Source organism: Chlorocebus sabaeus, chromosome 17 (genome assembly GCF_047675955.1).
Source record: "Chlorocebus sabaeus isolate Y175 chromosome 17, mChlSab1.0.hap1, whole genome shotgun sequence".
Classification (NCBI taxonomy): Eukaryota; Metazoa; Chordata; class Mammalia; order Primates; family Cercopithecidae; genus Chlorocebus; species Chlorocebus sabaeus.
The window spans coordinates 45,497,683-45,511,439 of NC_132920.1; the positions used below are offsets into that span (position 1 = coordinate 45,497,683).

The 13,757-nt window shown below is 31.3% G+C and overlaps 2 protein-coding genes across 5 annotated transcripts in view; one reads left to right on the forward strand and one right to left on the reverse strand.

Moving 5' to 3' along the window:
• The window catches only part of SUPT3H (SPT3 homolog, SAGA and STAGA complex component), a 552,672-nt gene that overhangs the window by 495,601 nt on the left and 43,314 nt on the right, over positions 1-13,757 (reverse strand). The gene's annotated exons all lie outside the window — the stretch shown is intronic.
• The window catches only part of RUNX2 (RUNX family transcription factor 2), a 221,476-nt gene continuing 214,290 nt past the window's right edge, over positions 6,572-13,757 (forward strand). Inside the window, exons 1-2 of the mRNA XM_007972361.3 lie at positions 6,572-7,030; positions 7,231-7,354. Coding sequence (XP_007970552.2) covers positions 6,893-7,030; positions 7,231-7,354 — 262 coding nt within the window. The 5' untranslated portion in view covers positions 6,572-6,892. The remainder of the gene's footprint in view (positions 7,031-7,230; positions 7,355-13,757) is intronic.

A 13,757-nucleotide genomic window follows, 5' to 3' on the forward strand; every position in this document is an offset into this window, starting at 1 on the left:
TTCACCAATTAACATTTTGACACATTTATTTTACAAATGTATTTATTTTATGAATATATTTAATTAAATTTTATTAATTTAGCTCATATCTCTTTTAAGACTATGGGTATTGTCCTACAAAAACACAGTAGCATTATCACATCTAATCACATAGTGATTACACTATCACATTATCACATAGTATTGTCGCTATCCAGTCCATATTCCAAGTTTTCTCAAATATCTTAAAGTGACCTATGTAGCTCTACTTTCAATCTAGAAACCAATCAAGTTTCACATCCATGTTAATTTCTGACAGGCAAGCACCAGACCTTTCTCTAAACAATCTATTTGTATATAATACATTCTCTCTTCTATCCATAAACTTGTTCTCTTGAAAAGCAATAGGAATAAAATTTCCCTACTACTTACCTGCCAGAATCATTCAGCAATGAAAGGATATTGTGATAACGAAAGAGAAAAACTGATTTTCCAATTATTTCTACAGAATCGCTAGAAAAAAAATTGTAATCTCACCTTAGATGGTTAAAACATATTATAAATAAATACCTAAGAAACATTCATTAATCAGCAAGTAAAAAGTCTTGTGACCTCCCAGTTCCCAAGAAGTTTTAATAGTGTTACCACTAATAACTTAATAAGAATCATGAATAATTATCCAAATACAGCATTTTATAAAAAGAAACAATTAACATTTTAGTAAAGTCTAGAGTGATCTCTACTGGTCACTAAAAAAGCTAGTTTTAGAAAACTAGAAATACTTATTTTTAAACGTATTCAAACAATTTTATAGTTCATTAAGCTGAATAAAGTTTTAATCATCCCATAAAAAGACTGGATAACATGTAAATTATGCCTATGCATTAAGAAAGAGACTTCTTCAGGAATTAGTTTCAATGCTTTCAAGTTTCTACTAAAGTGTAAAACTTACATTTTAAACAACGCTTTATTATACCAATATTATAAGAATACATACTTTTATAATTTTCTAATATTAATATAATTAAAATATATGAATATTTTAACATTTCTCTCCTGACTTCCTTAATCTTAAAAGGAAAATCAGTGCAAGTTTTCACTGCTATGCTTTCTGAGAAATTGAGATTTCCAATGGGAATACTGTCAAATATATAAAAACAAAAAGATCAGTATTCTAGCACTTCATTTTCAATATATTTTCTATATTGTTAATTATGCTTGAACTCAAGGTATTTTCCAGCATAAGTTATACACAAGGCCTAACAAATAAAGACCTAAATCTGCAATCGCCTTTACTGAAACCAATGAAAAATCTATACACAGTAATGAAACTGGCATGCAAATAAAAGAACTGTCAAGACATGTATTCCTAAAAATAAGCCTACAATAACTATTTTAAAGGCTGTGTGTGGTCTCGCCCATATATTTTGGCAAGATGCACTTTCTCCAACCACAGTTAGATTCATCCAAAAGCAGTGGCACTGGAGAGCCTCTGTCTCACCTGTCAAAGTTGAAGAACGTTGTTCCAAAGACCACCATGAGTCCATGGAGAAAAGCCACAGTGCTACAGCTGTTATTGATAAGCAGTTTCGAAAGGAGAAAAAACTTCAAACAATTAAGCAAATCATCCTTAATAGAGATACACACAGACATATGATGATATTCATGTTTAAATGATGAGATGACAATTACTACGTCGGTTGTGAAACAAAACACTGACAATTTATATACTGGAATGCTCAGAGGGGAATCCTTCATAAGTAACACTAACTTATAATCTTTTCTATTCTTCCTCTAACTGAACTTGTATACATTAGTTATCATTTCAAAAATTCTATTACGTTCCCTTATTTAAACCTTAAACAACCTCCTTTATAAAACCTCAAAATTCATCTAAATTATTAGGTTATTAAATTCATCAAAATTGCTGAAGTCCAAACGGAAACCTTAAATATATTAAAACCCGATTTTTTTAGAAGATGCCTTAACATGTTTTTCAACCACATTATAAACGCGGTTCACATTTTTGCTTTAGACTAACCTCCCTACAGTAAAGCACGTAGACTGATGGAGCAAGCTATTAACATAAATAAAGAGCAAGAAAAACAATTACTTGAAAAAGACATATGCCTCAGTGGACAATTCAAGTCCTACCCCCAACTTTGCAATAAAAGACATCTTAAAACAAATTGTAACAAAATACACATGACTATATTAAAAGTTTAGATAATGACAATGAATATCTCAAAATTTAACTTATTTTTCCAAGTGACAATATCCTCTGATCCTATTTGTACTAAAACAGTTCAATTGAAAGAGAGGAGATTTTCCTTGTACACCTTTTCCAAGAAAGCTAATATACAAAAGATTCTCATTATAAGACAGTTTTACCTACAGCCATGTTCCATAGCACAAAGTTACAGCAGTGCTCCAACATACACAATAATGTCCTGCAGTTTCATTTACTATATTCTCTAAGTACAAAGGTTCTAAAAAGATTACTTTCACTTCTCCCTAGATACGTTAAATAGCATAGCTGGAATATTATTTTTCTTTGGTTTTGTCAGTAGCATGTTTGATATAAATTTTATTAAGTGGTAGTGTATGTAACATTGCATTGTGGGTAGTAGTTTCCTGCTTTAGTCTAGCCACATCCTCAGCTGTCACAAGAGCATGTTTCCCATATTTTCTGCAAGTTCTCGCCTTTTTTTATTATTACAAAAATGACAGCATTCGAAGATGAATTGTTCTAATAATTACAAGAAACATGAATTATTTATACAGCTACATTAAACAAGTATGGATCACTCTGCACTTCAAAGAATACTCAAAGAAAAAAACAAAGTAATCCTCATAATTAGTGTTAATGCTATGTGAACAATGTATTAAAGTAAATTAGCATAAAAGGATTCAAGAAACAATTAAAACAGCTAAAAGAAATTCTCTATAATCAGATGCCAATACTATCTAACAACTGAGGTATCACATACTAGAATATAACAATTTGTAATGAATGTTAAGAGCTCCAAATCTACCAAGTACTCATTAGTGAGGATTAATGTTAATATCCCCTACCATAACTTAAGAATCTACTTTGAGCCTGTATAGAAATGAGGGAAAAAAGGAAGAGAAACCAAAAAAGCCTGAAGGAGAAAGAAAGGGAAAGAGGAGGAAAGGGGGAGACAGGTAGAGGGCGAGAGATAGGGAGAGGGAGGGAGGGATTGACTTAGCTTTTCTCTTCTGGCATCTAATTTCCACATAATCTCACATTTACACAGCTGCTAAAACTAATCAAATGAAGTTGTTCAAACAGTCAGGGAAATGGTGCTAGTTTGGGTTTTTACATGATCTAATTAAACTGAGAAAAATACTCTCATTACAAAAAGTACTACAAAACAATGCCTTGGATACATACAGAATCAGACAAATGTGCATGCATTTGTGTACATAAACATATACCCCATCAAACAAGGAAATGGAATATTGCACAGTCACCATAATTTAACAGATAAAACTATACATATTTTACTAACAGAAGTAATCAATATAAGGCCAAATAGATGTCATGTAAGCTTAAACAGCTATACATCAAATCCAAAAAAAGAAAAAGTGTCCAAAAAAAGGAAAATAAGATAGTCACACACCAAGACGAAACAATAAATTAAGAATTTCCTTCCTAAAACCTCATAATCAGAACATTTTAAGCCAAATTTGGATCTCTGCAGTTTAAAAATTCCTCCATCAAACCACTTTCTCCTTTGATTTTCAATTAAAAGAATTAGCAGCAAATAAAAGAATAGAATAAAAGAATAGAATTAGCAGCAAATAAGTCTAAATCCTTAAAAACATGCATAGAAATGAGCACAATATTGATAAAGTGAATAAAGTAAAATTAATGTATTAAAATATGATCATTAGTTAAGATAATAAAAAATTACTCAAATGGTTACAATGAAGACATAAGTAGCATTTAAACACAAATACCTTGGTATTTCAAAAAGTTCAATCAATTCTGACACATTCTATTAACTACAAAGTAATGGAGAAGCAAGATACCAACAATTTCTTTGAAATTGATTTCAAGATCAAAACTATATTTCATTTCCGTGGCATTAAAATACGTGATTTATACAGTATATCTAAACTTGTTGCTGACTTCAAAACAGCAAATACTAACATGTCCCCAAAGAGGATAAAATTTTATAGGTCTTTGAAAAGCAAAAAATAAAAATAAAAATAAATCTGTGGTTTTCAATTTCTGATTATAAGCATGGTATAAATCTATAATCAAGAGCTTTATTTGCATTGACTTTTCTAAACCATCATCTCTTCACCACACGTAGTAAGCTATTTCTAATGAAAAACACTATTAATTATCAAATGTGTACCAATTATCAAATGTGCATCAGTTATCATTGTTGTTTTTTAAATTTTTCCAACAAAGTAATATTTGCTCCAAAGAGGATATATTTTCATTTTAGGAAAAAAATTCATGTGGATAATGAATACACAAACTAAAAAGCACAGGATTTCACTTTCTCCTGCTAGAATTTGATAGGCCTCACACAGGACAAAAAGTGCATATATAACAATATCTACTAAACTCTCATGCATTAAGAAAAACGATCCTGGCCCAAAAATAACATGCAGGAGGATTACCTGCAAAAAGTGAACAGGTAATTAAATGACAAATAGATATTAAACATTACTCAATTTCTTATCAGGTCAATTTGAAGAGCCAAAGTTTGCATAAAGAAGATTTTAAGGAAGAAAATAATCAGCAAAATGCTGGGTTTATAAGATGTTTCAGTGAAAACTAATGTAGAAACTATTATAAGCTTATTTGAAAAGAAGAAAACCATTTGCTTATCATACTACAGCAGCTACCTACATATTTTCAAGTAACTGATTCTATTATATGTACACATGAAACTGTTTGGAAATCCCACAAGCTATATGGACAAAACCCTCCTTTTGTTTACTTTGGATACTAATTAGAGATACAGATAATATGGATACAACTTATTTATAAACGAAAAAATAATTTTTCTCTCCTTCGCATGAATAACTAACTGCATGTTAAATGAAAGCTTTTACCTTTCAATGTAAAACCTGTTTACACGTGCAGTTAGGCATGATAAATCCATAGCTAAAACAAAACACCAACATGTATTTCTGGTTTTTTATCACTAAAAGTTTATTCTGAAAAAGTTCTGGACATTTGAAAAATAAAGGACTAGAATCATTCCCATATCCTACCAGTGTATTTTGGGAAAATCAAATTTTCTGTAAAGAAACTTATGCACATATTTGTACAGTCATTGTGATCTAATATGAACCAAAAGCAGATAATGAATAGCACTAGGAAGAACACAGAGATATTTTAGTTCTGACACCCTCCTGTCTCCCCAGCCCTTACCTCCTTGTACATTCCAAATAATCTTTTGTAATTCACTGTCTCCGCCCACCCCATTTACTTTATGCCACTCCTAGTTACTGTCACACTAGGAAGAAGTCTAACATGCAGATTTAGAGTGGCGTGGATAAATGGCAAAAAATGCCTAGAAAATTGGTCTGTTCGCCTTTATAATTTTTGTTGAAAAATACTCCATCGCTCCCAACTGATGAAAACAGGAAGCTCTATTCATAAATATAAAATTCACTGCCTATGATATATAATCATCCTAATAAGAAAATGAGTTCTATACATACTTGTCCAAAGGGGCAAAAAAGGAGATAGTTTCCCAAAGATGTTTCCAATTTTCTTCTGAATCAGAATTAGCAAATCGAGACGACTAACATACTCTGTCTGTGGGCATTATTCCTTACTACACACAGCATTTTGTAATTTATTTCAAAGCTTCCATTAGAAACAAAAAAAAAAAGCTTCTGTTAACTCACTCTATTCTAAGCTCATAGAATCTAATACTGAACAATCTACATTATAACATAAGTATTTTACTTTATAGAAGATCTGCTATCAGAAACTCTGTTAATGTCTAAACTACTTAAAGAACTATATAAACTGAATACACTTCCATGAAAGACAAAAAATATTACAATCATAAAGAAAACTAAGATTCATCCAATAAACTATATTACAATTCCTGTCATTCATTTTTTTAAGATCTTCAAACTAGGCATGAGATAATGGTACACATGAAACATTACATTTAATCTTTATTGTAAAGGCCACCACCTAACATATTGATAATAAACTAGACAGACGTGATTTAAAATTTGTAAAAGAATGCCCAGACTAACACTTTCATGACAGCCAATTATAGTCAAGCCTAGCAAGCAGTTTGCAACCAGACCTTAAGGTAAACTTTTTTTTACAATGAGTTACAGATTCACAAGTTTAAGAAGACAAGAAAAAGGAAAACAGAAGGAATCCAGCCACCCAGCAAATATGAAGCAGACCCCAGAATGTGATACAGTCCAAAGATGTGAATTATTGTAAATCATCACTGTTGTTCAGAATTTCACACAGACTCTTGAGCCAATTTTGTTCATTTTTCCACAGACACAATAATGAACTAAAAAGAGGAGGCAAAAAGGCAGGGGTTGAGGGGGGAGTAGAAAGGAAAGCCCTTAGCTGCAGAGCTCTGCTCTACAAATGCTTAACCTTACAGGAGTTTGGGCTCCTTCAGCATTTGTATTCTATCCAAATCCTCATGAGTCACAAAAATTAAAAAGCTATATCCTTCTGGATGCCAGGAAAGGCCTTACCACAAGCCTTTTGTGAGAGAAAGAGAGAGAGAGAAAGAGCAAGGGGGAAAAGCCACAGTGGTAGGCAGTCCCACTTTACTTAGAGTACTGTGAGGTCACAAACCACATGATTCTGCCTCTCCAGTAATAGTGCTTGCAAAAAAAAGGAGTTTTAAAGCTTTTGCTTTTTTGGATTGTGTGAATGCTTCATTCGCCTCACAAACAACCACAGAACCACAAGTGCGGTGCAAACTTTCTCCAGGAGGACAGCAAGAAGTCTCTGGTTTTTAAATGGTTAATCTCCGCAGGTCACTACCAGCCACCGAGACCAACAGAGTCAGTGAGTGCTCTCTAACCACAGTCTATGCAGTAATAGTAGGTCCTTCAAATATTTGCTCATTCTCTTTTTGTTTTGTTTCTTTGCTTTTCACATGTTACCAGCTACATAATTTCTTGACAGAAAAAAATAAATATAAAGTCTATGTACTCCAGGCATACTGTAAAACTAAAACAAGGTTTGGGTATGGTTTGTATTTTCAGTTTAAGGCTGCAAGCAGTATTTACAACAGAGGGTACAAGTTCTATCTGAAAAAAAAAGGAGGGACTATGGCATCAAACAGCCTCTTCAGCACAGTGACACCATGTCAGCAAAACTTCTTTTGGGGTAAGTGTTACCATTTTTAAAATCCTGTAAGATATGAACCTGTTAAACATAAAGGTGTGATTCTTTGATAAACTGCTAGCTTTTCCAAATAGTATATTAAAGATCCTAATAATGCTATCTTATTGCATTAAGAATTGAAAAATGAAATTTCTGTATATATTTGCATTTGGTATCTGTAACGTATCTAATTTCCAAAGTAATGACTTGAAATAGACAAAACTAAATTATCTCACATTGATCAAAATGTTTTCTAGAGTTATAGAAGTGAGGATATGAAAACAGTAAAACAAACAGTTTAATACTCTCATTAACCCTCACCAGAAGAAAAGTCAGATTCTAAATTTAATCAAAGCATTATAAATTATTGACTCCGGCAGCTCCCAATATTTGAGCAAACTTCAAAAAGGAAGCAATTTTACAAAATAACAGACCACAGAATTATCTCAACATTATGGTCTACCATGTATAACACAGAAATAAACCTGTAGTACAGTTAACATTTTAACCAGCTCAACTGAAAGAAATCTACTTATAAATTTAAACTGTATCCTATCTAAATAAGTTTGTTTCTAAACTTTATATAAATAGACATTCAGCTGAAATAAAATTATGATAAAGTACATCACAGCCATTTTCATAGTTGCCCAGGATATTAAAAAGTTCATGGAAGTAATTTAAAACTTACATGCAACTGCATTTTTCTATATAATTTTAATTTTACATCTACACACTGTTATCCATAGACCTTGTTATAAACACACAGCCAACACTGAAACATCTAAGATTCTTTTAATCACATTCTTGTAACTACCAAAATGAGTAACTGCTGTTTAGCCTCATGAAAAATAAAGCTCCATAAGGATACTCCGTATGATTTTTAAAAGCCACAACCATTAAACCACGCTGGACTTTAAAAGAAGCAGGCATAATCTAGTCCCTTAATATTTAATTTCAAGTTAGTGTTGATACAGATATGTAAATGACTTTAACATTCATCAGCTGATGTGTTATTACAGCAAAATATCTAAACACACTTACAAGATTCTCTTTATGATGTCCAACATGTTCCAGCTACAAGGCAAGTTTTTAAAAATTTTTCTTGTATCATTTAAAATAAATCTTTTTGCTGTGTACATCTATATTAACTTTGCTTTTAACTTACAACTAACGACTGGAGTTTCCTTTACTCCTCCTACTTCACACATTTTCACTGGATACTACTAGATAATCAGTCTTAGTTTAGGTCAAACAGAAATAATTAAACCTGAAGGGAGGGAAAAAAGGTTTCTCTTACAGAGTGAGGAAATGTACTTTGTATTTTACAAAAAAATGTAAAATTGCTGTAGTGACTCCCTCAATAGCTGTAAGTGGGCCCCCTCAGTTATAATATACACAATATAATAATTACAGATTAATTTAAAATTTTAATGATAGGTACTAAGTTTTACTCTAAAAATTTCTATATTAAGGAAGCAGGACATAAATACAGCTAGACTACATTACAACACACAGCATAACTATAGCTTATACATCGAAAGTTTGTTACTACTACCCAAGAGATAAAAGGAAAAAGAATGGTTAAAACTACTGTTACACAGAGGGATAACTTGAAACAGGGATAACAGAGATATCAGGGAGGTATAACAGAGGCAGTTAAGTTACTCTTTCACAGTATCACTCTGTTTAACTATTTATTTTAAATACATTTTAAAAACCAGATCAGGAACAACACAAGTTTCAAAAAATTCTTCAGTATTAGAAGTAAAGCTATCACGAAGAATATGCTAAAACTCTCACAAAGAATATATTAAACTGCTTCTTATTCTATCATAACAGGGATCTTATATTTCTGTAACATTCTTAGTAACTATTCTACATTAAAATTTCCAAAACTTGACAGGATTCTAAGCAAGGCATGGTAGTGAACCTCTTTTTTTTTTCCCCAACATTACAACCAATTCTTCCTCTTTTGAAAAGTGGGCTGCACCTTCCCTCCCCGCCAGCCCCTAAACAGTATCTTAAAGCCTGAATAGAGAACTTAACGTGAACCCACTACCTCAGACTAATTACAGGTGAGTAGTGGACATCATGTATATGTTATCATCATATTGCAAACATTTCCCCATTCTATAATCTATGCAAAGTCTAAAACCTCACTTCAGGCTTTAGATTTTTATATAATGATTATCACAACCACCTAATGAAATGTCTTAAGTATGTGCCCCAATTTTGTAAAATAGTTAAAAACGAAGTTTAGAATTTTTCTAGGTGAGGAACAAAGCACACATTAACAACTGACTCACCTCAAATATAATGACTGAAGCACATGTGTGTGTGTGCGCGCGCGTGCACGCATGCATGCTAAGGAATATGTCTCAGTGTCCTTGATCTCTCAGCATACTTCACTTTGAGTTAATCAAAAATTTTCAATCTGTACTACTTAAAATCTGTCCATCATTTGTCATAAATATAGCTTGCTGAAAATCACAGATGTGACTCAGAGTATCTTAAAATTAATAACTCATGAAAATATATCAGCTAACTGATTATCTACATAAAATCTTCATAACTTCAAGAACATGATGTGTGAACACTGATTTCCAAAACAGCAGTTGTGGTCCATATCAATAATATTTTCATAGTTTCAAGATTTAGTAGTGACAAAGTTTTGTAGCTTCTTTTTAAAATACAGAGCTTAATTCCAAAATCTAGGGAGCAGAATTACAAAGTTAAGAACAAACACAGAAAATCACTCTAACACATATCAAAAGCTAAAAATGTCAAAGTAATTCCCAAAGACTCATATAAATTATTTTAAATTATAATAATCCTAATTTTACATTACAAACTGTTAAAGATTTTAAATTTTAAATTTTATTTTTAAAAAATGTTTTTAAATGGAAAACACTGAAAAGAAACTGTAGAAAAAGATCTGCCTGGTCTGTGTGACCCTGCTGATCAATCAGTCTCTATATCACAAGGCATGAAATACACATGATTGCATTATAATATATTTATTTTAAAAGAACAAAATATTAATTTATCCAATTACACTCTTCCAGCTAACAACTGATAGTTTGACTTGTTTAAATCAGTCATGCTAAAGTTAAATTCAGTGAGATAGAAATGTTCCAGTTTGTTAAAAGAACACTGAAATATTTGATGGTTAAATAAACTGCAGGGGCGAGGGGAGCTAACTCATTGAAGGCGCTAAGATTTTATCAAACACACAGAATTAATCTTTATTGAATAGAACCATTCACAAATCAAAACTCACTGTACTCCAATACTTTAAAGCAGCGCTAATCAATTACAAACCTTTTCTAGTGCTTCAAAATTCATGTGCTTTCAATTTTACACACTGGTGGTCCTCAAGTACTGTATTGGGGCTGAGTTAAGACATTCTGCATCACAACTTTTTTTTCAACAAATATTCACCTAGAGGGCTCCTCCCCCACCCAAGAACTGCTCACATGAAAACTGTGGTAATATTTTTATACTGTACTTCTTTGTTGAAGCAAAAGGTTAGGGGTTACCTAAATACCTCAACTGTATATATATATAAAAAAGGAAAAGGTAAGTATTCATAGAAAAAAATCCAATGGGACTAGATTATTTATTTTTGCATTTCTCATGATTAATGATGCACCCGTGCATACTTGAAAATCGATGGCAAAACAGGGTAACATCTCAAATCCCTCTCCAAAGCATACAAATACCCATCTTCCATACTGTTTTAACCTTTGTTCTAGGATACTAAGATATGACAACTCTAGTCAGTAGTGAAATCATGCAAAAGCTCATCAAATGCATTAAAATTGCAAATACTACTACCTAACAAAAATCTTGACATTTTTATATGAAGGATTCACTGAAACAGTCTACCTCTACAGCATCTATTAAAAATATATAAAAACATGTGACCAAATAGACAAATACCATCAACTCAGTGTAAAAAAAAATCCTTCCTGCAAACACTAAAATTGTAATTATGGCAAAGCAAAACTGTTTTTTCTAGTCACTCACATGCCAGACATTATTAATCAGGTGCTAGCAAATCCAATGGTAATTTAAGCAGAGACTTCTCAATAGGTTACTTAATGTACTATTTTTTTTCTCCTACACCAATGAACTCTGCAACTTCCACTAAAGATAGATAAAATTCTGCCTCTCCCCACCCCCCCCCCCCAAAAATCAGAAAACTCCCATAATAAAGAGAACAATGAACTCCAATACTTGGTATTTTCTAAATAATAAAATATTCTAACTGTCTACAGTATGTGAAAATTCTTCATCAAAACTGAGATGTTTAATATTTTAAAACAAATCTTTAAAAGAAGTCTCACATAATGAAATTATACACCTTAATATAATCTCTTGCCATTTCAAAAAGATTATGAAATTCACTGGATATATATTTTGATTCATGTGTTACAATTCAAAAAATAACAGGGAAATTCTATACCTTATTAAAAGGGAGTTTCCTTACATTTTTAACCACAGTCAACCACAAGCTTTTGTCCATTCAACAGCACATACACATGAAGCAGACCATACATTCCCATACAACTGTTTTAAGACCCGTATAGCAATTGAGATTAAGTACTCTTTTATTATATTGTATACAATATCTTCACTTTATGTAGAATTCTTAGGAATTTCCTCCCCTTTATGCTATTTATTAAGGGCACAGAACTCAAGATTTGGAACATTGTTGAGTGGAAGTAAGCAACATGTTATCAAACACTTTAGGCTTTGTTGTTACTGCTGAATAGAGAGAAGCCTAACTAAAGCAAAGTTTTTCGTAAAGACTAATAAATAGAAACTGCATCATTTAAAACATGATATAAAAACAATCATTTTTTATATAATTTACCCTGATACAAAAAACAATGCCCAAATAGATAAGCTGTAGAATTAAAACAGGCCTTTAAAGGCTAGTTGCTACATAAGTACTTAATATATGCAGAGAAAAAAAAAACTATTATTCATGCACTTCCTCTACTCTATATTCTTGTTAATACTCATAAATCCAATATACACCCAAGGAACAAAAATCATACCTAGGATGACTTGAGATCTAAATAAAAGATAAATGTTTACCTTGATTAGATGATTTTCATCTTTTAAATCAACTGCCCATAAAACAAGGAAATCTCCGACATACAGACATATGCAATTTTCGATACTGTTTGAGATGTTTCAAAACTATCATACTGATGTTAGAAAATTTACCAAGTTAACATTATTCTCAGAACTATATTTAAGATTATTTTGGTAAACAGTTTAAAGACTTTTTTATCTCCACTATTCCTACTGCCAATTCTCTTAATTACACATTAGAGTTACATCAGATTAGTGACATTTCTAAAAAGGTATATCTAAATATCCCTATGTAAGGCAAATAATTTTTACCACAAAGTCAAATAAGGTAATTTTATTTTATATTTCAGTTGCATTGACTTTTTTTTACATCAATTGCGTCTACCAGAATCATTATATATCATAAACTATAAACATATATTTATATAACAGACTAAGTTACAACTCAAGAACTTAAATACACATTTGTAGGTTCCCCTAAATTACATGAACCACACCATTATTTATATATTCCTTATAGTCATGTATCTTACACCTACATCTACTTTATGCTTCAGTAAAAGCAAAAAAAAAAAATGGCAAATAAAGGAAAATGCTAGCCACATCACAATAACAATCATCAGTAAGATTTTAAATACACATATATGCAGTCTTTCTTTAGAAACATCACAATAATGTGATATTCCACGGAATTTCATATGAACACAGATGTATTTTTATACAGAAACAAAATACGTGTCATATATGTTCAACTTAAATTTCTACGTTTCTCTTAACATTTTTATACATGGCATATACACACGAATGAGTGTGAATGTATTCACACTAATGACTACAAAACTTGTAATAATGATTATAAGCCAGGAAAAAAATTGTAAATTATATAACTGAGGTACTATAGTTTTGTCATGAAATATAATCAACATTTTTTTTGCATGTATGTTAACAAATGTCAATCTATAAAACCAATAACAGGGATTATGAGTCTACTAGGAATTTCAAGACTAAAACAATCTTGTAAAATCCAAAATTGTTACTTTCCAGTTATAAACTTAAGTAACAATAATTAAAAACTGATATCAGTTAAACCAAGTATTAGAGTTTATAAGGGCAAATATGAATGGAATTAATTTGCTAATAGATACCTACTTATAAATATTATCTCAAAGAACAACTCTGGCTTGAAGCTAAACAGGTATATTTTCTCAACGACCATGTAACCTGGGTAAACAATTGAAGCATTGAATTTCTAACTTTTGTATAATAATTGCTAGAATTAACTTTCTTTTTAAATTTCTGT